Genomic DNA, 26,818 nt, shown 5'->3' on the forward strand with positions numbered 1-26,818 from the left:
ATGACTTAATCCAACCAAAATTTGCTGAATAATTTGGATTGATAGGTGTATGACCAGTCTTAGGAACAATGTGAGTGGTCAGGCAGGTTCTCTTTAATCTGCCAGCCACAACATGCCGACTTTTAGTAGCACACCGCGCGCTCTAGTGCTCATTGGCAGTACAAGCCCTTGCTGTGCGCTCATGCGCAGTAGATAGTTGAATGAAGTCATTGGGCTGCAGATGGGCTGGATGCGCATGCGTATTAGATGTAGCTGACTGTAGACAGAGCTGCAGAAACATGGACGTCCAGGTGGCTCCTCTTCGGGCCTGGGATGACTTCTTCCCCGGCTCTGACCGCTTCTCCCGGCCGGACTTCAAAGACATCTCCAAATGGAACAACAGGGTGGTGAGCAACCTGCTCTACTACCAGACCAACTACATGGCCCTGGCGGCTGCCGTCTTCTGCCTGGTGGGGTGAGTCCGTTCATGATGCAGCACACAGGGAGACACTGACAGCTCAGCATGGGCTGTACAGGATCAGATACAGACAGCTGGGGGGACTACAAAGCTCAGCATGGACTGTACAGGATCAGATACAGACAGCTGGGGGGACTACAAAGCTCAGCATGGACTGTACATGATCAGATACAGACAGCTGGGGGGACTACAAGGCTCAGCATGGACTGTGCAGAATCAGATACAGACAGCTGGGGGGACTACAAGGCTCAGCATGGACTGTACAGGATCAGATACAGACAGCTGGGGGGACTACAAGGCTCAGCATGGACTGTACAGGATCAGATATAGACAGCTGGGGGGACTAAAAGGCTCAGCATGGACTGTACATGATCAGAAACAGACAGCTGGGCAACTACAAGGCTCAGCATGGGCTGTGCAGGATCAGATACAGACAGCTGGGGGGACTACAAGGCTCAGCATGGACTGTACAGGATCAGATACAGACAGCTGGGGGGACTACAAGGCTCAGCATGGACTGCACAGGAGCAGATACAGACAGCTGGGGGGACTACAAGGCTCAGCATGGACTGTGCAGAATCAGATACAGACAGCTGGGGGGACTACAAGGCTCAGCATGGACTGTACAGGAGCAGATACAGACAGCTGGGGGGACTACAAGGCTCAGCATGGACTGTACAGGATCAGATACAGACAGCTGGGGGGACTACAAGGCTCAGCATGGACTGTACAGGATCAGATACAGACAGCTGGGGGGACTACAAGGCTCAGCATGGACTGCACAGGAGCAGATACAGACAGCTGGGGGGACTACAAGGCTCAGCATGGACTGTGCAGAATCAGATACAGACAGCTGGGGGGACTACAAGGCTCAGCATGGACTGTACAGGAGCAGATACAGACAGCTGGGGGGACTACAAGGCTCAGCATGGACTGTACAGGATCAGATACAGACAGCTGGGGGGACTACAAGGCTCAGCATGGACTGTACAGGATCAGATACAGACAGCTGGGGGGACTACAAGGCTCAGCATGGACTGTACAGGATCAGTAACAGACAGCTGGGGGGACTACAAGGCTCAGCATGGACTGTACAGGATCAGATATAGACAGCTGGGGGGACTAAAAGGCTCAGCATGGACTGTACAGGAGCAGATACAGACAGCTGGGGGGACTACAAGGCTCAGCATGGACTGTACATGATCAGAAACAGACAGCTGGGGCAACTACAAGGCTCAGCATGGACTGTACAGGATCAGATACAGACAGCTGGGGGGAACAAAAGGCTCGGCATGGACTGTACAGGATCAGATACAGACAGCTGGGGGACTACAAGGCTCAGCATGGACTTTACAGGATCAGATACAGACAGCTGGGGGGACTACAAGGCTCAGCATGGAGAGTACAGGATCAGATACAGGCATCTAGGGGTACTACAAGGCTCATTATGGACTGTACAGGATCAGATACAGACAGCTGGGGGGAACAAAAGGCTCGGCATGGCCTGTACAGGATCAGATACAGACAGCTGGGGGACTACCAGGCTCAGCATGGACTGTACAGGATCAGATACAGACAGCTGGGGGTACTAGGATATTCATAGAATGCTGGATATGGAGCATTTCCCATGACATCTGCTGAGTGTGCACAGAGAAATAAATAGTTTCAGTGATCAACACCTCCAACTTTAATTCCTCCTTCTGTGCTGCAGCTGGTGGTGCCAGTTCTCACCGATACCTGGGGACTGTCCCAGGGTTTCACCAAGTCAACCATACAATGTGATTTTCTGTCACCTTCCCAATTTTATGTGGATCTTTATGTTTGTTTGCATTGGAGAGTTTTTTATTTATTTGTATAAAATTAATAATATGTGGAATGTTGGTCTCGGAATTATTTGGTGGGGATTTATATTTTTCTTTTTTTTGTTTTTTATCCCGCTAAGTCTGGGGAATATTTATCATTGCTGTGCACAATTAGTAATATTATAGCCAATCGCATTATTCTGTGATAGGAGATAGTCATAAATGTGTGTTTTTTTTTTTTTTTTTTTTTTTTCTTGATTTTAATTTTTTCAGTAAGAAGATCAATGGCAAAACCATTGTCGTTATTCTTGCGACCAGCTTTAGATTTAATTGGAAAACCGAGGAATATTAAAATGGTTCTACACCCTAAATATTTTTCCTTGATTTTTAAGGTAAAAAAAAATGTAAGGCCCCCTTCTACTTACCTGAGCCCTCCTTCGATCCGGCGACGTGCACGTCTGCAGCTCTTCTCTCCTTTCACTTCCGTGTCTCGCTGGCTTTGCTGGGGCCCCCGGGGAGCCATTGGCTCCTACTGCTGTCATTTGAAGCAAGCAACAAGGGAGTGGAGGGCGGGGCCGAGTCACACTGTCTGTGTCAATGGATGCAGGGCCAGGGAGTGAGCACACATGAGTGCCCCCGTGGAAAGCTGCTTGTGGTGTGGGCATTGGACAGAGAGGAGGAGCCAGGAGCACCGACGGGGGACCTGAAACGAGGAGGTTCGGGGCTTCTCTGGGCAATTCTATTGCCCAGAGCAGGTAAGTATAGAGATTTGTTTTTTTGCTTCTTTTATTTCCTTTTACAATCACTTTACATAGTTACATAGTAGGTGAGGTTGAATAAAGACAATAGTCCATCCAGTTCAACCTGTGTAGGTGTGTGTGGCTGTAATCATCTCGCATACCCCTGAATGTTCTGATCATTGAGATGTACGTCTAGAAGTCTTTTGAAAGCCACCATATTACCTGCAGAAACCACATCTTGTGGTAGAGAATTCCACAATCTTGTAGCCCTAACAGTAAAGAACCCCCCACGTTGCCTGAGGTTAAAACGCTTCTCCTCTAATCGCATTGTATGCCCCCGAGTCCTCATGCAATCCCTGCGACTGAACAGCTTTTCTTCTAAGCCTAGATCCCCATTGAGATATTTAAAAATTGCTATCATGTCCCCCCTCAGGCGTCTCTTCTCCAGGGAGAATAAATCAAGCGATTGTAGACGCTCTTCATAATCAAGGTCCTCCAATCCCCTAATTAGTTTAGTTGCCCTTCTCTGGACCCTCTCCAGCTCCAACACATCCCTCCTGAGGACTGGCGACCAGAACTGGACAGAATACTCCAGATGCGGTTGGAGCAGAGTTTTATAAAGTGGAAGGATTATAGTCTTTTCTCTGGAATACATCCCTTTCTTTATGCATGCTAATATTCTGCCGGCTTTGGCAGCTGCCGCTTGACATTGCATGCTGTTGCCTAGTCTATCATCCACCAATACTCCCAGATCCTTCTCCATTTTTGATTCTCCCAGGGGTTCCCCTCCTAACGTGTATTGTGTTTTTATGTTTTTAGTCCCCAAGTGCAAAACCTTACACTTCTCCACATTAAACCTCATTTGCCATGTCGTTGCCCACTCTGTTATTTTGTCCAGGTCATTCTGTAGGATATCTGCTTCATGCTGTGCAGTTATGCCCCATACACACGTGCAGATTATCTGCAGACTTTTGTCTGCAGACTTACCTTTTCTATGTAGTGCAAGGGCCTGCCGGATTGCATACAAATTGAAAATGTTTAGGTTTGACCTCATATTATATGGTTTTGGTAAGTCTGCAGACAAAAGTCTGCAGATAATCTGCATGTGTGTATGGGGCATTATTGCCCTGCCTAATTTTGTGTCGTCTGCAAAAACTGATAACGAACTAATGATCCCGTCCTCAATGCTGTTTATGAATAAACTTTAAGCCCTCAGTTTTGCACTTTATTGACTTGCTATGTATGCATTATGAGTATGCAGCTTCTTTGTCTGTTAATCCTGGTCTATGTTGCAGTTTAAGCTAATGCCACGACCCTTGCCCCAGACATTCTGTTTCAGGGTGGCTCCTTTTCTCTTATGGCATTTTATGAAGCCACCCTTTCCTTCTTATACTGTGTGCATCAATAGAAACACACAGCTCATAGACTAGGATGACAATGCCCCCCTCTCCTTTTCCCTTTCCAAATAGACTGGCTGGAGACTGTACTGGCCACATTTACCTCTTTGCTGTGAAGACTGACAGAGCAGGAGTCAGCAGCATTGAAAATTGTTTACTGAGGAATGCTTATTTTTAGAGCAACGTATCGCTTGAAAATGATGTTATTGGCTTTCTGCCAATAGGAAAAAAAAAAATGCAAGTAGTTTTTTTTTTTTTTTAAATTTCCCCACCCCTGATGCCGCAGCAAAAACGAAAACAGTTGTAAAGGCAAAACATAGATATAATTTATTTATATATTTTTTTAAATTAAAAATAAACATGATCTACTCACCTGCTCTGTGCAGTGGTATTGCACAGAACTGCCACGATCCTCCTCTTCTGGAGGAGTCGTTCCCCCCCCCCCCCCCATCAGCAATCTTGGCTCCTCCTTTCCTGTGTGGTGGCAGATGTGCGCGCTTGCCCAGGAGCCAGGCGCTGTGCATCTATAGAAATGCACAGCGTGGCTCACCCTGCTCTCTGCTCATAGGATTTGATTGACCGCAGCAAGAGCATTGGATTGATATGGAACTCAAGTAAGTGTTGGGGGGCTGCACTGCACTGGATCAATATAAGACTCGGGTAACTGTTTGAGGAGTAAGGAGTGGGACACGGCATTGGATCAATACAGGACTCGGGTGTAAATGTTTGGGGGGGTGCACAGCACTGGAAAAATACAGGATTTAGGTAAATGTTTGGGGATGTGGCAAGAAAGGCATTGAAGGTAAAAGAAAACTTTAGAACTACTTTAAAGCAGAGTTCCAGCCATTTCACTCACCTGTCCAGCGATGCGGCCGCTCGAAGCCTCGATCCTCTCCCTCGGCGCTGGCATCACTGCTGTGGGCACCCGGCTGTGACAGTTTGCGGCTTCACAGCCGGGTACCCACTGCGCATGCGCGAGTCACGCTGCGTGCCGTGATTGGCCGGCAATCTTCTGGGACCTCTGACATGTCCCAGAAGATTGCAGGGAGGGAGGGGGAGGGGAGAACTTCCACTCAGGGTGCCGCGGCACTCCGAGCGGAAGTGGGAGCGGGTACCTGTCAAAATTAGGTACCCGCTCCCCCCCCAAAAAATGACATGCCAAATGTTGCATGTCAGGAGGTTAGGACCACCTAAAGCGGAAGTTCCACTTTTGGGTGGAACTCCGCTTTAAATGGCAGTTAGCATTTGGGGACATTGCTTCCCCTGAACACTCACCATGCAAGTCTGTAGGGCTGTCCCGTAAATGCGTGCAATGCAAGCGATTGCTCTGTGTTGGTGCAGCATTTACAGGGTTTAATTAGGCAGCGAGGAAGTGACATATCGCCTCCTTAACGCTTGTCAAACATCTCTGAAAAGTGATCCACTGCAGATTGCTTTACAGAGGGGGCAAGGCCTGCTGCACATGTGAATGAGTGCTATAGTACACAAATATGTTCAGCGTAATTGCACAATATGGAGAGAACTAGGGGCCCCACCTTTGGTTCTGTTTTATGCCAGGGACAGATTGCATCATACACTGATCAGCCTTCCCTTAAAGCGGAGTTCCAGTCATTTTTGTGTTTATTCAAAGTCAGCAGCTACAAAAAGCCGTGTTCTCCCTGTTTCCTGCCTTGGCGGCACTGGCATCTTTACTATGGGCACCCGGCTGTGACAGCTAACGGCTTTACAGCTGGGTTCCTACTCCGCATGCGCAAGCAGCACTGTGCTCTGTGACTGGTCCCAAAGTTTTCTAGGACCTATCGTGTCACATAAGACTTCGGGAGGGAAGGAGAACTTCCGATCGTCTAAGGTGACCGGAAAGGAAGTGGGAGCGGGTACCTGCTCCCTCTCAATCTTTCCTCCCCAAATTCTCAGTTTCACAACCAGGAGCTGGGGGAGAGGAGGCCTTAAAGCGTAGCTTCCACTTTTGGGTGAAACTCCGCTTTAAGGACCACTGAAAGGTAAGGTGAATACCTCTGTAAGCATTATTCACTCCATTTACAGTTACCCATAATACCACTCCAAGCCACCCCTGAGGAAGAAGATTTAGTCTTTGAAACGCGTCGGGTTATTGGTCTTTGTATTATGTGGTTGGTCACTGTAATGGCAGAATGTTTGTTGTTTGCAAATTGCTTTTAACCCTTGTATTTTTGTATGTTTACGTTCAATAAAATATTAAAATTTCAACGATATATCTCCCCAAACTTTTGTGCCTAAAAAGTCCCACCCTAGGGGAACCTTCCCAATTTTTGTAAAGCAGAATAAATGGCCATCGCAGTTTGTTGGGTATGGGGCTGTGTATCCACAGACTGGTCAGGATGCCCATGCTGAAACCTATCCACAGCCAAAAGTGCCTACAATGGGCATGTGAGGCATCAGAACTGGACCACGAAGCTATGGAAGAAGGTGGCCTGGTCTGATGAATGACGTTTTCTTTTACATCATGTGGATGGTTGTGGGTGTGTATGTCGCTTACCTGGGAAAGACATGGCACCAGGATGCAGTATGGGAAAAAGGCAAACCAGCAAGAGGTAGTGTGATGCTATGGACAATGTTCTACTGGGAAACCTTGGGTCCTGCCATTCATGTGGATATTACTTGAAACATACCACCTACCTAAACATTGCTGCTGATCCATTACATCCCTTCATGGAAAGGGTATTCTTTGTTGGCAGCGACATCTTTCAGGAGGATAATCCACACTTCAAGTAGGGTTCAAGAATGATTTAAGGAACACGAGTTTGTGGTGTTGACTTGGCCTCCAAATTCTCCAGATCTCCATTCATTTGAGAAACTGTGGAAAACACGTCTGATCCATGGAGGTCTCACCTCGCAACTTACAGGCTTTTGAAGCCCGGTACACACGAGTAGAAATTCGGCCCGGGAATTTTCGTCCAACGACCGATCTGCCGATTTTCGGCTTGTTAGTATGGTGCTTCCGACAACCGACTCCGACTTTTCGGCCGAAAAAATCCTGGTGTGCAAACTAAAAAATTTTTGTCGACCATCAAAACACGTCCGATTTTCATCTCATTAGTACGATTTCGATGGGGAAAAATCTTATGAGCAAGACTAGGCATGCTCAGAGATGAACACAAAGAAAGCAATCCAACACATGACATCACTTCTGAAGTAGAATTCTGTCGTGCGGGAAAATTTGTGTGCAGTCTAGGCACATTCCAACCAACAGACACCACTGGACAAAAGACGGACGAGCGGTTGGCGGAAATTAGTTGCGTGTGTACGAGGCTTTAGCAGAGATGTATAGTAACTAAGTAGAACTACTTCACTACTGTACTTAAGTACCGAAAGGCGGTATCTGTACTTTCCTAGAGTAGAATTTTTTTCTCCTACTTCCACTTTTACTTCACTACCTTTTTTCAATGATTTCAATACTTCTACTCCAATATTTTTTTTTGTGCTGCATAGTTACTCGTTACAATTATAAAAATTACCACTGCCAGAACAGTAGATGGCAGGTTTCATGAAGCTCAAAACATGTGTATTATCAGCGCATACGAAAATAAATGCTACTGTATGTATAAATAAAAGCTGCATTTGAAATAATAAAAAACAATATGATGTTCAAACTTTTGACTTCTTTCTTTAATAACTACATAACACAGTACTTGTACTTTTACTTTCAGTACTTGAGTAGCATTTTTTTTTTCAAAACTACTGGTACTTTTACTTTCAGTACTTGAGTAGCAACATTTTTAAAAAAACTACTTGCAATACTTAAGTACAAAAAATGTTGAATACTATAGTACTTCTACTCAAGTCACTTTTTGATCAAGCACTTCCACTTCTACTCAAGTCACTTTTTGATAGAGCACGTGTACTTTTACTCAAGTATGGGTTTCGAGTACTTTATACAACTCTGAGCTTTAGTCAGTATTCTCTGGGTGGTCATAAAGTTATGGCTGATCAGTGTATATATCATTTTCTATTCTAGTTCCACTTTAGAAAGGAATTGCTATCCAATCTGCATACTGGGAAATGTATTTTTAGTTCCTTACAAGCCTGATGAGCCCTGCGGAGTGTGTCTTTATGCTGCTCTCGTGCCAATACAGAGCGGTCTTATGTTCGGCTCATTAATGCTTTGCCTGTATCACTCTGTACTTTTTATTATCACATCTTTATTTGTGATGAACTATTTATAGGAAAATGTGGGGGGGGGGGGGAAAAAACGCTATTTGGAGCTGAGTTTTTTTGTAAAGTGAGACTCCAAACAAAGTAAAAAATGCAGAGTAATGGTAACTGCCACAGAGCACAGCCAATAACGTGACACTGCCCTGTCTGAATTCAGCAGCGTCGCTACCGGTGTCACTGCTCTTCCCCCAGCCAGAGGAGCCGACATAAGAGCTCATATCACCTAGGCGGCTATGCAGTGTGAAGGGTATAGAAAGAAGTATGAGCGCCACTAATCGAGAATGACTGCAATGAGAGGTCAAAGTTTAGCCTTTTAGGGGCTCAATATTCCCTCTTCATCATCAGGGTTAAGAGAAAAAATAGCATATTTGTCTCCTGCACGATTAAAGGATTTGTGAGCCTCTGAAACGTGTTGGATAAATATTTTGACCTCTCGTTGTGACCAATTTTGCTGGATTTGTTGCGTTCGCACCTTTTTTTTTTTTTATATATACTCAGGCTGCTATGGTGATCCCCAGGAACACTCCTGTTGACAAAGGGCAGCCTTCAAATTTGGATTTGTAGACAGAAAACCAACGTATTTAGGAGGTGTGATTGAGGTTCTAAAGAGAAAAAGTTTCAGGTGTAAAAAGAATGAGTCTTTAAGATAAAGAAGCTATATAGCATGGAAGGCAAACTGAAAAGCAGATTGGAGTTGAGCTTTGCAATATTTTCTTGTAATGGTATTGACCTTCTTACCCTGGATGCTCTGTTCACTTAGGGCACAGGTGTCAAACACAAGGCCCGCGGGCCGAATGCGGCCCCCCAGGCCATTTCATGTGGCCCTCGCACTGCTCTTGCGGCACCCCTCTTTTGTCTCTGCTCCCACCTTGTCTCAGTAGTCAGCAGCAGAGAGGACAGAACTACTTTGCCAGATCCTGCACTCCTCCGTGCAGCTGCAGAAAGGCTAGTCTTTGCCCCCCCCCCCCCTTCTCAGCAGTCCGCAGCAGAGAGGAGGGCAGAACTCCTCCTTTCAGATCCTGCACAGCCGCAACACCACCTTGCCCCTGCCTCCCCAGCATTCAGCAGACTCTGGAAGCTGCCTCCAGCCCTCATTTGGTTCTCCTCCAGACCCTGCACTTTCTTCTTCCCAGATCCACCCGCATCTTTTTCTTGGCAGCAGCACAAGGTAAGGGGGTGCATTGTGATGTAAGGAAGAGTGGGTGACTCTTGGCTTCTCATGTAAGGGGGCGTAGGGTGCTCTGAACATCCAATCTTACAGATATAACCGGCCCTTTGAGGGCAACCATAATGCTGATGCGGCCCGCGATGAAATGGAGTTTGACACCCCTGGGGAATTTGAGTTAAATGGCTTCACTCAAAAAATTCCCTGTTCTGAGTGGAGTGGGACAGGGTTCTGTTCCTCAGCTGTTGTTGGAGAACCCCGGTGAGGACATACCCCCCGCCCCCCCCCCCCATTTTTGGCATGTTTTTATCAGAATAATACCCAGATGCCCAACGTGGCCCAGGGGCTGCTATTGTGTGGCCCTCAGGATCCAGCCACCGTTAGTTCTTTCCCATCCAAATGGGAATTATTCAGGGCCAGTGGATGTAAAATATTTATGAAACTGGCTTCTGCTGGTTTTTAGTTTCGTTTCTTTAACACACGCTAACATTTTCTACACTGTCCACCCCTGCCGAATTTCAAAATATGGCCTGGTCATTAAGGGGGCAAACCCTTCCAGGCTTAAAGTGGTTAATGAATAATTTGGTTACATTCTTAATGGATCTGAAAGAAAAAAAAAACCTGACATCAGTACTATATATGGGGATTGTAGAAAGCACTAATGTGCGAGCAAAGGCCTGTAATAGGAATGTAATGTCAGATACCTCCAGCAGTCTCATGTAACGTGTCTGGTCTCAGACTTTCCCCTGGTGTATTTACTCAATCTCCCATCTATAACCTTCTACTGGATGTGTCCACATTCTGACAGGTCTCTATACTGTTACATTCTCTGAATATTATGTGTGGCCCTCTTGATGATTGTGGGGGCCACATTTGAAGTCCCATATATTGAATAAGTTGGCCGCCAGTGGGCTAGGAGCTCAGCTGAAGACCAAGGTGCATATCCATGTGTTCCACCAGAGGGTGCTGTTTCTAAGAACACAGTCTAGGGTCCTGGGCAAAAAATGTTTATTACTTAGCTGTCATTACCCCATCTTCACCCCATCTCCAGCCTGTCTGTGATAGCTGATAGGAAATTTTAGACCTGTGCTCTGTGGATTTTACAGGCATGTTCCCTCAAAACGTTTCTTTGTTCATCTCTCCTAGCAGTAGGAGACTAAGAGCCGGTTCACACCGGGGCGACTCAGTCACCCTGACTTTGAAGCCGCCCGTGTAGCACGACTTCATTGCGGCTTGCAAACGACTTCTCGAATAGAAGTCAATGCAAGCCGCTGCAACATCGCCCCCAAGTAGAGCAGGAACCTTTTTCTAAGTCGACTTGAGTCGCTCTGATTAGAACGGTTCCATTGCACAGAATGGAGCGCTACTTGTCAGGCGACTAAGTCGTGGCGGTGTGAACCGGCTCTTAAGCTGGATACACACTATACAATTGTCTTTAGATTTTTTCCTTCAGATTCACCAAAACCATATAATAAGAGGTCAAACCTAAACACTTCCAATTTGTATGCAATTAGGCAGGTCCTTGCACTACATTGTTGAGCCCCCGTTCACACTAAGGCGACCTGGTCGCCTCACAGGTCGCCGTAGGTCGCCTCCCATAGGGAAGCCACGGACCCGTTCTAATAGGAGCTCCACAAGTCGCTCCGACTTAGAAAAAGGGTCCGGAGCTTCTTTGGGGAGACCAGGAGGCGACCGCCATAGACTTCAATGTTATGAAGTCCGTGGCGGCCTCTCCGAGGTCGCGGCGCGCTGCTCGCACCGTGACCTCGGAGGTTGCGGTGCGAAGTAGCGTTGCCCCCTATGTGAACGGGGGCTGAAGGTAAATCTAAAGAATATCAAACAACAAAAGTTGTATAGTGTGTATCCAGTTTAAAGGCCCGTACACACGATAGGGAAATTTCTTCAGACGAACGATCTGCCGATTTTCGGATTGTTAGTATGGTGCTTTCAACAGCCAATTACGGATTTTCGGACGACAAAAACTGGATGTGCAGGCTATAAAATTTTTATCGTACGTCAACACAACGTTCAATTTTCGTTTAATTAGTATAGTTTTTCGTACAAATCATTTCGTAAAAATCTTAAGAGCAAGACTAGGCATGCTCAGAAACGAAAGAACATACAAAAAAATCCAACACATGACATCACTTCTGAAGTAGAATTCTGTCGTACGGGAAAATTCATATGAAAATAACCGCTTCACTTTCGACATGAGACTAGCATGCCACAAAAATCGGACAACAGATCATTCGATAATCTGATCGTGTGTACGAGACTTTATGCCAAGTACACACTTGCATTAAAAACAGGCGTTTGAGGGGCGTTAAAAATGCCCCCTCAAATGCCTATGCACAAGATACAATAGACAGCACACAGTGCTGTTCACATTACAAAAACATGAAGCGTTTGCGTCGCTTCGTTTCAGAATTGAAGCCTCATGGCGAGTCAGGAGGTGTTTGAAGCCCTTCAATGTCTCCCATTCAAGTCTATAATAAAGCTCAGGCAGGCATTTTCGGCGCGGTTGCAGGACGTTAAAATAAGTCACTTTCCATTGTGGAGCAGTAACACGCCATAGCGCTCATCAAACGCTTCAAAACGGCGCATGGTATGTTTAGGGGGCATTTTTAATGCTTGTAAAATGCCTCATACTAAAGCTCATTAATGCCAGTCTGATGCCCGTACTAACACCGTACAAATGCTATAGGAGCGTTTGGTAAGCTTTAGAAATATAGTTGTGTGTGAACAAGCCCTTACCCTAACTAGTTGCCTTTGTTTCAAAATTCAAAGTTTGGTTGGAGAGATTGTAACTGTTGGAAAGTAAACATGAACACTGACGTTCTTTATGACTCAGATTTTCTGGAAGGTCACTGCTTGACTCATCCATCCTATCCCGCATTCCTCAGAAGGAACTGTATGCCAATATTAAAGCCGAATTCCAGCCTTACCTTCATTATTGCACAGTTGTACAGGCTCCTCTACTTTAATTGCTTACTCTGATTTCACTGCACACTGTGAGCTTCTTATACAGAGAAGACATGGGGGTTCTAGCTGCATTCACAACTCCTTTTATGCAAGTTGAAGCTCGCATATGGAAGCTGGGTGTGCTGGCGGGAGAGTGAGTGCGCATTAAGTTCATACTGCTTATAAATGAAAGTGAACCTTTTACTTTGTCAAGTATGAACAAAGTACAAGTTTACTTTAAAGTGGATTTTTTCAAATTAAATGGTAAATGAGCTTTGAAACAAGCCTTCACTGACCTCTGTAGCTGTAGGCACTGTGGAGCAATGCAGCCTCAAAGTTCACAGCAGTAGCAAAGACTTCATTCTGCCAGATCCCCAGCTGACTACTCTCTCCATCCAAGAGCACCTGCTCTGTTTTTACATATTAAAAGGCTGCAGTGTCACTGCTGGGAGGGGGTAGCAGGGGTTGCTGAGCTTCTAAATCATTGCTGGGGGGGGGGGGGGGGGGAGGGGAGCATAGTGAGCTGAGCTGCCATGAATGGGGAATAGGGGAAACTTTGAGAACAACCATGAATTACTTCAAATTAATTGTTCCACAGTGCCCGCAGCTACAGAAGGAAGTGGGGCTTGTTTTAAAGCAGAAATAAACCCAAAACAAAAAATGTAATATATTGCAGCTTGCCAGACAGTAGATGTGGTGGCTGCATAATTTTTATTTTTTTTCCCCTCTGTTTTCACCTGGTACTCTGGCCAGTAATGCACCTCCTGTATTAGAGTACCCCCCCCTCTGGATGAAGGAGCACAGGGGAACCTTTGGACAGCAACGTTTTTAGTCTGGGAGGAGGGGAGCGTTTAAATGTACTAGCAGATTTAGTTACACTAACAAATTGAAGCCAAACTCCAGCTAATACTATATTCAGTTACAGCAAACCATTTTTTTATCTTTTCGGATTAAAGTATAACTAAATTCAAAACTTTTTTTCAGTTTTGGATAGAGTGGAGGTGAATTAGAACACCTGTTAAGTTTTTTTTTATTGATTCTGTGCCCCCGTTAGGGCGATTCACTCTCTCATTGTCCTGTTTACCATTATTGAAAGCAAAAGAAAATCCCAAACTTTGGGTTATCCCCAGAAAAGTAATAGAGAGGGAATCTTGCAATGGGGATACTAGTTCTGGTGACCTGGGGGGTCCCAAGGAATTCCCAATAATTTGCAGTGATTTCCCCTCACTTCCTGTTTGGTTATGGGACAGAAAGTGAAGGGAAATCTCCGCAATGGGACACAAATGGGGGAAAAAAAATCTGACGGGTTATAACCCTCCATTAATCTATCCAAAATAGAGCTTTGCCTATAGTTCTAGATTAATGCTGGCCATACACGCACAGAATTTCGTCCGTTTTCAGACTGAACGATTATTCGGTGCTCGAAAGCGAATTGGCCACTAACTGACGAAATAAACTCTTTTCAAGAATCGTTTTGATGAGCATAATGATCAACAATAAAAACCTATATAATTTTATCGACCGATTGACCAAACGAAGGAAATGACGTCTGTAACCCGGAAACACAAAACCCATATTCACCCACGTACAACCGGATGTTTTATTTTGGGTCGTGGTAGGAGGAAACATAAGTGGACAAAACGGGTCGTGTAGGAGTATTCGTGTAGAAACCTTCGTTTGTCGATCAAATAATTGGAGAAAAATTTATGTTTATAGATTCTTCTTCCGGTTCACTGATATGTGAAAGACATGCACAATACAATTCAGAATATTATTTTCGTTTCAAATTTACCATAGACATATAAACTTTCGTTGAAAAGATAAAAGTTTTCACTATGGATCCTTCGACATTAGCCGGGCGAAGGATCGAAATCGTCAGTAAACTTGTGTTCACTAACGGCCCGATTTTCGAACGATCTTTCCTAAAAAGACCCTTTTCGGACGAAATTCTGTGCGTGTGTGGCCAGCATAAGTTTTTACATGAATAAAATCTGATCATTGTAATAAATGGTTTGTTTTATCTCTGTACCTGATATATTCTGCTAGAGAACTTTTGAAAAACAGCACTGGCTGGATCACCAGCTGAAAATAGAAGACAGAGCCTAAAAAAAAAGAATGCAGCCATCACATCTAAGAAATCATAAGCTGCAATATGTTTTCTTTGGGGTTTCAAGTGGTTGTAAATCCTAAAGGTTTTCCATTTTAAGACCAGAAGGATTTGCCCCCTTAATGACCAGGCCCTATTTTGCTATTCGGCACTGCGTTACTTTAATAACGGACAATTGCGTGGTCGTGCGACGCTGTACCCAAATAAAATTGATGTCCTTTTTTTTTCCCCACAAATAGTTTTCTTTTGGTGGTATTTAAATCACCTGTGCAATTTTTTTTTTTTTTAATAAACAAAAAAAAGTGAAAATTTTGAAAAAAATATATATTTTTCACATTCTGCTATATGACATTCTCAAAAAAAAAAAAAGTAAAAATCAAAAATTTACATTTTAGGCCAATTTTGTTTTCTGCTACATATTTTTGTTAAAAAAAAATTGCAATAAGCGTATTTTGATTGGTTTGCACAAAAGTTATTGCGTCTACTAACTACGGGGGAAAGGTTTGTCATATATTTTTTTTTTTTTTTTTTTTTTTTACTAGTAATGGCGGCAATCTGCGATGTATTTTTTTTTTTTTTTTTTTTTTTTTTTTGCGGGACTGCGACATTGCAGCAGACAGATTTTTGACACTTTTTTAGGGGGACCAGTGACATTACTACAGTAATCAGTGCTAAAAATATGCACTGTTACTGTAATAATGACACTGACAGGGAAGGGGTTAACCCTATGGGTGATCAATGGGTTAAATGTGAGCCTAGGGGAGTGATTCTAACTGTGGTGGGGGGGGGGGCGTGGCTTGTGAAATGACCATAGAGACATGTGATCCTATATAGTAGGATCACATGAAATCTGATCATTTCAGAGGAAAGAACGGTCGGCTGTGTTTACAACAGCCGACCGTCCTCTCTCAGCGGGGAGCGATCGCGGGTGTCAGGCGGCAATCGAAGCCGGCTGACCGTGCCTCAGCTTCCCTGCTGCCGAGTGGGGGCGGGAGCGTGCCTCCGGCGGCGTGTGCTCGCCCCCTAGCTTCCCGCTCACGACCGATGTAGGTCTACATCGGTTTGCGCAGAAGAGCCACCCTGCCGCAGTAAATCTGCGGCGGGTGGAAGGGAAGTGGTTAATGCATTCTATGCATTAGGTGTAAAACATTTTGTGCTGCAGCTTCCCCCAGACCCACCCCCTTTTTATTATACCTGCGATGTGCCACTGTCTCCCTCCTTATTGGACAGATTGATAATCAATAAAATCAGGGGCGGGGCCGAGTCCCGCTGTCAACGGACGCAGCAGCTGAATGGGTGCGCCTAGGGAAAGCCGCTTTTCATGGGAGCACCTGATGAAGAGGAATGACCTGGAGCGCCGGTGGGGGACCCTAGAAGAAAATCGATGCTGCTCTGCTCAAAATGATTGCGCAGAGCAGATAAGTATAGATATGTTTTTTATTTTATTTTTTTTAAAAAAAGGGGGGGTTTCCAACCCGTTTAAAGCCCCTTTCACACTTGTACGTCCTGAAAGTCGGGCGACTCTGATGTGACTTGAAGCAATGCCTGTGTAATCTTGAGATCTGTGGACCTCAAGTCGCATCAAAGTCGGACCAAAGTAGTGCAGGGTCTACTTTGAAGTTGCACCGATACGAATGGTACTCATTGGAAATCATGGGGTACGACTTGTCATGCGACTTTGCAGTCCCAAGTTCCAAGAAAGTCGCACAAGTGGGAAAGGGGCCTAAGAGCCGGTTCACACTGAGGCGATCCGACTTGCCGGGGCGACCTGTGAAGTCGCGGTGCACAGCACGCACCGTGACCTCGGAGCGACATGCACGGACTTCATATCATTGAACTCAATGCAGGTCGCTCCGAGGTCGCCCCAAAGTAGTACAGGACCCTTTTTCTAAGTCGGAGCGACTTGTGTCGCTCCTATTAGAACGGGTCCTGTGCTAATTTATGGCAGGCAACTTGTCAGGCGACCAAGTCGCCTGACAAGTCGCCCCAGTGTGAACCGGCTCTAATACTGCTTTAAAAAAAATATTTACATCCTGTTAGAAATATGTAAATATGTGAATGTCCATTCAAGAAAAACAGTAGTTGTTGTTTGGGGGTTTTTTTTCCCTTGAGTTTAGGTTTAAAATGTATCAGGGACTATTGCTACAAAACCTTGCATGTAGCTGCGATCTCACATGTGTGTGACAGCCAATTAGTGAGGCTGCAGCAGTGCGTCACATATTTGTATCCATTCGCCTTTCATCTGTTATGATCGTTCATTCTTTTACCTTGTCATCGCCCATCTGACGTCCAGATCGGGAGCCCCTTGTAATGTTGGTTTATCTTTTGTCAGGACATCCCGATACACACAACTTATTATCGGAGTTTTGTTTAGGCAGCTTGGAAACGGATGTGATCAATATTTATTGGCAGAGCAAGGGAATCCTTTAATGCCATTTGTGATCCCTTGGCAGTTTTCTTTATCCGGGTGGTAATACTTCTAGAAGGCCTCTCCCTGTACACAGAAATAGAACACTTTTCCTGTAATCCAATATAACCTGATGGCTTCTGGCTCTGCGCTGTCATTATTCCTTTTATTGCTGCAGAGAATTTATGATAGTTTCTAATGCTTGGTGCGGTGCATTCAGTTTTTAGGGCCTGTTCACATTTCTCCAATGTGACCCAATATATTTTGTGGTGCCAAATAAACCAAGGCAATGCAGCGCTAATGCAGGGCTTGGCAAATTTGCTTTGAATCTAGGAGCCAGCTAAAAAAAGTTAGGACTGACCCAGGATTCAGCAAGAAAAGGACAGCCTAGCCCTTCCACAACCGCCTCCTTTAGCCTGGGAGAGACCAGCTACAGGCCAGGCTCCCAGGACTGATATATACACACAAGAGAGCCAGCAGGAACTACAGTAGTATGGAGATGATCGGAGAGGAGCTCTGACAGCTGCTCAGGCCAGGCACCTCAATGAGGAGACAATGAGGAGACTGGGGGGTGAGGGGGTGGTCAGATGAACAGAGATGAGGGGAGCACGGACTGGAGCCAACACGAGCTACACCGGCCAAACTTCTCCCGGTGATGGGGCCTCTCTCACAGCTCCATGTCCCAGGCTCGGGAAGACACATCCACCACCACCGGCGATGACGACTGAGGTCAGGCACAGATAGGGTACTGACCCACCACCATCCAGACCAGCCTGCCAAGCCAAAAGTAGTGAGAGACGCAGGTAGCACAGCCACCTGTTGCCTTGCCTGACTGACAGCCGCGGAGGCCAATCACAGGTGGGAATCCCGTGGCCCATCCAACCAGAACCCGGACTACAGCGGCAGGCCTTGCTTGAAAGAAAAAAAAAAAGACCATAAGGAGATGGCCAATGCGGTCGAAGGAGGAGGGACTTTGACCGAAGATTCCCGTCGATTGCATGCGTCGCGTCCAGTTGTTTGACGACTCTTGCAGTCTATGCTCCTGCCAGGTGCCAACAGTAAATGGGCTGACATAGGCCAGGCACAGGGACGCAACTTCTAGTCGCAATTGCGACCTGGCGCCTGGGATTTGTCAAGCCCTGACTTAGGGTATAGTTGTACAATTCAGAAGATTTGGAGGGCCTTACTTATGAGGGCTTACAATCTCTAAAAGGGAGGGACAAGTGAGAGGTAATAACTGGAGTGGAATAAGCTGATGGAGAATGTAAAATTGCAGTTGTTAGGGAGAGGCGGAATATGCTTTCCTTAAGAGATGAGTTTTCAGGGATCACCTAAAGGCAGACAGAGTAGGAGATAGTTGGACAGAATGGGGAAGGGAGTTCCCGAGGAATGGTGGCGTGCATGTAAAGAGGTGGTGAGGGAGCTAGAGTTCTTGGGAGGAACTGAGAGGGCGGTTTGGGTGATACTTTGAGACATGGTTGTTGATGCAGCTCAGTTGCAGTTGGCTTTGTATGCCAGTTGGGACATTGGCAAAGAGGGTGGTGGAAACAAAGTGGTTGGTTATTTGGATGAGTCTAAAGGAGTAGAAATTGTGATAGACTGAAGGGGGTATAGTGTGTGTAGAGGTAGGCCAACAAGGATTAAGTTGCAATAGTCAAGGTAAGCGATAACCATGGAGTACATTTGTAGCTTTTTAGTGCTATATGTTAAGAAGGGGCACATTTTTGGAAATGTTCTAAAAGTGAAGCTGGCAAGATTTGAGCAATAACTGGGCATGGGGCCTGAAGGAAAGGTCCGGGATTAGAACTACCGGTATCGCCCTGGCATGCGTGGAGTGATTAATACTGAATAGGTAGGTCTTCGATGTACATAGTTTTTGTAAATCTAAGAGTACAGTCTTTTTCAGGAAAAAAAACTATAAATTTAAGAAATCTAAATGGAAATAAAATAGCGATTTATGTAAGATAAATGCCTAATAATAAATGGATCATACTGCAGAGACCTATATATATACTTTATTTTTTTTACTACAAAGGTGACATTGTAGAATAAAGCGTTCAAAATACGAAGCACATTAGTAAGACTTTGATTTTCTTGCGGTGAATAACTGGGTGTTGGTTCTCGTCTCTACACATCTGTTAACATTCAGTTCCTGTGGCTTTGAACGCATTCACTTTTTCCATACCAAGAAACGTAGCTATTTGTGAGCTAAATATAACCCGGCACTTATTAACTCCCACCTCTGCTGTGCTGGACATAACGCATAGAGGCAGCCAGGTTCTCTTCATGTTGCAAGAGAGGAAAGACAGACTGAGCACAGCAGGTGGAGGGCTAAATTGGAAATTTAAAATGATCATACGTGTATCGCTCTGATGGATCAGGGCCAATTGAGTCACTAGTTTTCAACACCATCAAGTCATCATTGACCAATGATTCTGGGAATAATGACAGGAGAGGAATTCAACGTTTTTAGATTTTTGTTTTGTGTGTGTATTGCTGGTGTTTTCTTTAAGGAGGATTCTACAATTCCATGTTGGAATATTTGGGGATTTGATAAAGGAGAATTCTAGGATTCCATCTTTGATTCTTGGGGATTTGATAAAGGAGAATTCTAGGATTCCATGTTGGTCTCCTGGGGATTTGATGAAGGAGAATTTGAGGATTCTATGTCCGTCTTCTGGGGATTTGATAAAGGAGAATTCTAGGATTCCATGGTTGGATTCTTGGGGATTTGATAAATGAGAATTTGAGGATTCTATGTCGGTCTCCTGGGGATTTGATAAATGAGAATTTGAGGATTCCATGTTGGTCTCCTGGGGGTTTGATAAAGGAGAATTCTAGGATTCCATGTTGGATTCTTGAAGATTTGATAAATGAGAATTTGAGGTTTCTATGTCGGTCTCCTGGGGATTTAATAAAGGAGAATTCTAGGATTCCATGTTGGATTCTTGGGGATTTGATAAATGAGAATTTGAGGATTCTATGTCGGTCTCCTGGGACTTTGATAAAGGAGAATTCTAGGATTCCATGTTGGATTCTTGGGGATTTGATAAAGGAGAATTCTAGGATTCCATGTAGGATTCTTGGGGATTTGATAAAGGAGAATTCTAGGATTCCATGTTGGGTTTTAACAGTTTAGAAGCGCGGAAGCTACCACTTATGTGAAGGGTACATTTTTGTTAAATGAAAAAATGAAACTTGTACTGGGTACGTAATTACGTATATATAGGCTGTCTTGGTACATGCCTTGGTTGCCTTTTGCACATGCTAGTTTTGAGGCTTTTATGGTGATCCAAAGGCTTTAAGAGCCGGTTCACACACATGCGATGACCGACATTGCATGTGATTCACAGCACACTGCTTCTGCAAATAACATGCGATGTCTGTGTGATGCAAATTCAGTCATACAGATTGTATGGCTGAATTTGCATTGCATTCGGACCAAAATCGCGCAGGACCCTTTTTTGGGTCCGCACCAGAATCCGATAGCATGGATGTTCACACCTATGTGATCTGATTCAAGTCTGAACTGACAGTTCGCACTATGCAAACTGATCTGGGGGTGTCGTTAACTCTGTATTGACACCCCCAGTGATTTGCATATGGCAGTGTGAACTGCCTGCGAGTTGAGTGCGATGCGGGAACCTGCACTGGATTCGCAGGGTTCCCGCATCGCATATGTGTGAACCGGGACTAATCCAATACAAGTATTCTCTTCAGGAAGTTTGATCCTCATCTGATTCCACTAGATGCGTTTATTCTAGTATGTCCAAAGCCAAAAACCTTCTTTTTGGCTTTGTATTGAGTAAAGAATGGTTGTTTTAAAACCCCGGTCAGTTTTTTATTTTTTGTCCATATCCTGTTGGAGTTGTCCCAATAAACACAACATGATCTGGGAAGAGATCTATCTATCTCTCCAAAGTAAGAGGAAATCCCCTAGTTTTTACTAAAAGGTGTTCTCTTTGTGGAAGTAATTTGCCTTCTTCACCTTTTTTTTTTTTTTTTCTGGTGACAGCTGTCAGTTTGGATTTCCCATCACTTTGTCTCAGTGCACTGATCATCAGGATAACCAGAGGGAAGAAAAGGCCTACCTTTTTATAAAAAAAAAAAAAAATTTTGAACCGGTTTCTCTTTATTTTCAGAAATAATCATGGAGTAAGGAAGGCTGGAGCCTGTCATCTTTTTATTGATCTATGTGTACAGAGTCTTAAGCAGCAAACGCATTTTGGGGGCTCAAAGGTCACCACCTTTGGGGCTTGGATATTATAAGGCTAGCTATACCAATTAAAGTGCTACTAAACCCACAATAGTAAATTCAGTCTGTATAAAGCATGCTTGTTATACTCACTGTGGAACCTAAGGGGTTAAACCTCTGCATTGTGTAAAAAGGCTGTTTGATCCTGTCTTCTCTAAACCTTCCCTTCTTCGACTGTCCCCCAATCCATCTCCTGATAGAACAGAGCCTTTGGGGCACTCTACACTTGCTCAGTTTGGTATGTATTGCTAGAAAGTGTTTTTTTTTTTTTTTTGTTTTTTTGGGAGAGTGCATGGGATCAGCACAGGGCCAATCGGCACTTTCCAGACAGAGGGTCAGGGGTCTGAATCCTGATAGAACAGTCGAGAATGAAAACTCCTCCTATAAGCTTTACCCAGACACTGATAGAAGACTGCTATATACTGCTGATGAGATAAGGTATTTAGCAGTTTATATTTTACTAAAATAATTGAATTTCCATGTTCTGTGTACTGTGGAAGACCAGATATAGTGAATGCAGGCTCTTGGGTTTAGTAACACTTTAACCACTTGCCGACCGCTGCAAGTAGATATACTGCGGCGGTCAGCCCCTCACAGGCAAAGTGACGTATATATACGTCACTAGCCTGTGAGGCTCTGGGGACTGAGCGCGCGCCGCCAGAGGCGCGCTCTCGCTCGGTCACGACCGTGCAATTGTCTGTTAAAGTCACGCAGTGCCGAATCGCAAAATACCCCCTGGTCAGGAAGGGGGTAAAATCTTCCGGGGCTTAAGTGGTTAAGGCCTCATTCACGGGCAACCGAACAATGCTTACACTGGTGCGAGGGCCGTCTTTGCCCTCATGGGGTGCACAGGTGTTCTGTTCATCCATGTGCATGCAGACCTATTCATGTCAGCTGGGGCACAGCGGCTGTACGGACACAGCTGTGCGGGTGCATGTTCCTGGGTTCACACTGTCTGCATTTTAGGGCACACTCCCATACATATAGAATAGTCAATTTTATTTATATATTTTATGAAATCATATTTTATTCTTTTATGTTTTTATAAACGGTTTTCTCATATTTTAGTTATTTATGTGTAATCATTATTTTACAGTTGAATATCTACAGTATACCTATCATACGAGAAATAGGAGTTCATCATTGAGTAATAGTTGCCTGGCTTCAATACTTTGTGGGTCACTAACTCTAAGCAATCCTTCGAAAACTGAATGTTGGAAAAGTCAAAATTCCTGATCAATGTATTTGTCTTGGGTCGTTGGCCAAGAAGGTTTTAAATAACATCTGCAGTGTTGGATAAAAATGTGGATCAAACAAATATCCTCTACAAAAAAAATTATATATATTTAGGATTTTCTGACTCTCATTGTTTTTCAGGTTTTTGAGTCCTTTCAACATGATCCTGGGAGCCACAGTGGTGATTTTGGTCTTCATGGCCTTCGTGTGGACCTCGCACAACAGGGATATCGTCAGAAAATTTAAGAAGAAATACCCAACCGTATTTGTCATGTCTATCATGCTGTGCAGCTACCTCGTCATATCGATGTGTGGGGGCGTCATGGTTTTTGTATTCGGAATTTCTTTGCCGCTCTTGTGTAAGTTTTCTACACTTAGTCATTTTTCTATTATTTTTCGTTTCAATGTGTTTAATTCTCAAAGTTAAATAACTCTTAAAAAGGTATCTGTCAAATGTTTTCTGACATAAGAGCATGCATGGAGAATCAAGTATTTTGTGATCTTGTGCTTGATATCAGGTGGTACCAAATATGGTAAAGGCCATACAAAGAAGTTATTGATATTTAAAGTCTTTTAAAATAAAAAAATAAAAACATGTCCTACTTGCCTACTCTGTGCAGCGGCTTTGCACAGAGCAGTCCTCATCCTCCTCTTCTCCGGTCCCTCACCGTGCCCTGGTTCCTCCTCCCTGCTGAGTGCCAGAGTAAGCAGCTTGCAACAGGGGCACCCGAGCAGGTACGCTCCCGAGCTGCGGCTCTGCGTGTCCATTCACACACAGCCGTGGCTTGCCCCCCCCCCCTCTCTCCTGATTGGCTTAGTGGCTGTAATTGACAGCAGCGGGAGCCACTGGCTCAGGTAATGAGGAGGCAGAGTCCCCGGAGAGCCAAAACCGATCAGTGGGTTGAGAGGGGGCTCAGGTAAGTATTGGGGGGGGGGGGGCTGCTGCACAGAGAAAGGGTTTAGGTTTTTTTTTTCTGCCTGTAAACTCCTAAAAACACCTATAGTGTGCATGGACACACTGACTAACATGGAGGGGTGTTTCCAGGCAGAGAAAAATTAAATGAAAAAATTATTTGGTGCAAACCAAAAAGGGGAGCTGCGCAAACAGAGTGATATTTGACAACTCAAAACTAAATTATATGTGAGAATCAACAAAGGTAAAAGTGAATAATAAGGGAATTTCTTCCACCTGCGAGCAGCAATAAAAACGTGAAAACTTATTAATATGTGATATAAGGTGGGTATTGCGCTCAGCAGTTAAACTCACAATAAGGTGCTATAGTGCTTTAAAGTGATAGGTATCACAAATAAAACCACATTAATATTTAGTTCATTAATATTGATAACAAAAGTCCTTCCAATGGTAAATAAATAAATAATGTCCTTAAAGTGCTCGGTGCAAACTAGTTGTCTCAGCAGCAAACTTGGACTTGATAAGAAGTGCCTTCACCAATCAACATCCACCCAGTGCTCAGATTAAATACTTCTTACCAGAAGAAGTTGACCCCTTAAATTACAGGGGGTCACAACCAGCATGTATCTCCACAGAGGCTCCGGGTTGTCCTCAACACTTTCTCCACATCAAGTAGATAGTAAGCCAGTTATCATAGGAAGCTCCGGGGCTCCGGACATCATAATGCAAAATAAAGGAAACTCCAATAGTGTAATACCGTCAGGTAATAAAGGTTTAATTGTAAAAGATTGCACTTACTACATAGCGGTAGATAAAAGCCTTAAGATACAATTCATTCGGCTAATCAGGTGGATGGTACGCCGCTTCCGCATCTGCGCTCCACCACACCGGAACTCTACGGTCTCACGCTCCCGACGCACCTTTCGTCAGGCGTGCTGACGTCATCAGGGGATCATGTGACCGTACACTTCCTCACACATTATATAGAGGCTAGCACGATTCTCAGCATCCAATCGCTAGTCACTGGAGTTAGAACCGTCCATTCTTTGACAGATTGATAGGTTCTTCCCCTCAGTAAGGATAGCTACCTGGGACATTTTAGAGGAGAATTTTATGAAAAAATTAGCATTGTTGCGGCTCTTCCGTTTTAACCATTTACTTTCTTGGGGCCAGCAAATGCAAACTCTGTCAATGGTCCTTACACTCCAAATTGCGATTAAAATTACTAAATAATATACACATAAGTGATGGGATGCTGTTCGTGCTAAAAGACATTCCTTTTAAAATATCCAAATAATTTAGAATCATTGTTTTTGGATATTTTAAAAGGAATGTCTTTTAGCACGAACAGCATCTCATCACTTATGTGTATATTATTTAGTAATTTTAATCGCAATTTGGAGTGTAAGGACCATTGACAGAGTTTGCATTTGCTGGCCCCGAGAAAGTAAATGGTTAAAACGGAAGAGCCGCAATAGTGCTAAGTTTGTCCTAAAATTCTCTCCTAAAATGTCCCCGGTAGGTATCCTTACTGAGGGGAAGAACCTATCAATCTGTCAAAGAATGGGCGGTTCTAACTTCGGTGACTAGCGATTGGATGCTGAGAATCGTGCTAGCCTCTATATAATGTGTGAGGAAGTGTACGGTCACATGATCCCCTGATGACGTCAGCACGCCTGACGAAACGTGCCAGAGAAAAATGAAAGCTCAAAAAAGCTCAAATGCTTGTAGGAGCCGCTTCTTTGAGCTGCGGTGTGTATGAGCCCTAAATCTTCAGAATGAGTGGACAGAAATATAAACTCTTTTGGATTTTAAGCAGCTCCCTTATATGTATTTCAGTGTTTTTTTAGTGGTTTGCTTTAGTAGTTTGCCTGGAGTTCATTTTAAATTTAAAGAGGAGCTCCATTTGGTTTTCTGAAAATATAAGGTCAGCAGCTATAAAAACGGAAGCTACTGACTTTTATTAAACAGACACCTGTACCAGGATCCAGCGTTGTGCTCACCCGAGGTGGCACTGGGGACCATCTTAAGTCCTTGTCGCTAGTATCCTAACTGAGCTCCTTCACTGTCTGGTGCCCACTGCGGATGGGCAAGCTGCGCTGCACATTGTGAATGGTCCCACAGTCTTCTGGGGACCCCCCCCCCCCCCCCCGAAAAAAAGTGTGAAAGAGAAGTGGAGGAGGAGGCCTTAAGGTGGAACGTCCCCTTTTGGGTGGCGTTCTGAGTTAAGTTGCATATGAAGGTTATCATTTTAAACCCACCTAGAGTTGTCCTTTAACCACCTTAGCGGTATCCCCGAGCGTGACTCGGGGTGGATTTTTTAGGCTAGGATCTGTATCCCCGAGTCACGCTCGGGGTGGATGTGCAGAGCGTGCAGCGCTGTCCCTTACCTTCTCCTGGCGATCCAGCGATGATCTCCCATTGCTTTGATCGCCAGCTGAAATCCCCGCCGCTCCTCCGTCGGTCAGATGACTTCCTGGTTCCGTTCCCTGCCACAGCAATGCTGCATGGGAGCGGAACTGGGAGGGAAATTCAAACGTTGCACAAAACACAAACACATAACATTCATATTACACACACAACGCATGAATTATAATCTAATCAATAATATAATTGTATTATGTAATATATATATATATTATTGATTATATAATATATATTATATAATAAAATTATATTATTGATTAGATTATAATTCATGCGTTTGTGTTTCAAATTTATCACATCTGGGATGTCTACTAGAGTCTTGTTTTGGTCAGGTTTAAGTCAGTAATTACTAAGAATTGTAGGCCTATAATACATAACGCCAAATTTCCATGCAAAAAATTGTACCGCTTTTGGTACATAATTCCTGACATAATCATACCGCCAGGGAGGTTAACCAAGAAAGCTGCTTAGGTCACATGGTCTCTATCTTCATATAGTATTGTCATTTTATTTTTTTTTATCATTTTCCTCCTCAGTAATGTTCATCCATGCCTCTCTGAGGCTCCGCAACATTAAGAACAAGCTGGAGAATAAGATTGAGGCCGTCGGAATTAAGAAGACTCCAATGGGGATCGTGCTTGACGCTCTTGACCAGCAGGAAGAAAACTTCGCGAAAATAGCCGACACCTTCATTAAATTAAAGGAATAAGTTGAACAGTCTTATCGGAACCGCAAGATTTATTAAACGTTCCACTCACCT

The 26,818-nt window shown here is 44.4% G+C and overlaps 1 protein-coding gene across 1 annotated transcript; it reads left to right on the plus strand.

Moving 5' to 3' along the window:
- Positions 1-262: 262 nt before the first annotated feature.
- On the plus strand, positions 263-26,818 carry ARL6IP5 (ARF like GTPase 6 interacting protein 5). Its single transcript, XM_082265922.1, has 3 exons — positions 263-454; positions 22,860-23,077; positions 26,595-26,818. The coding sequence occupies exons 1-3, from the start codon at positions 279-281 to the stop codon at positions 26,765-26,767; spliced, it is 567 nt and encodes a 188-aa protein (XP_082122048.1). The 5' UTR covers positions 263-278; the 3' UTR covers positions 26,768-26,818.

Source organism: Pelophylax lessonae, assembly GCF_965119305.1.
Source record: "Pelophylax lessonae genome assembly, chromosome: 8".
Classification (NCBI taxonomy): Eukaryota; Metazoa; Chordata; class Amphibia; order Anura; family Ranidae; genus Pelophylax; species Pelophylax lessonae.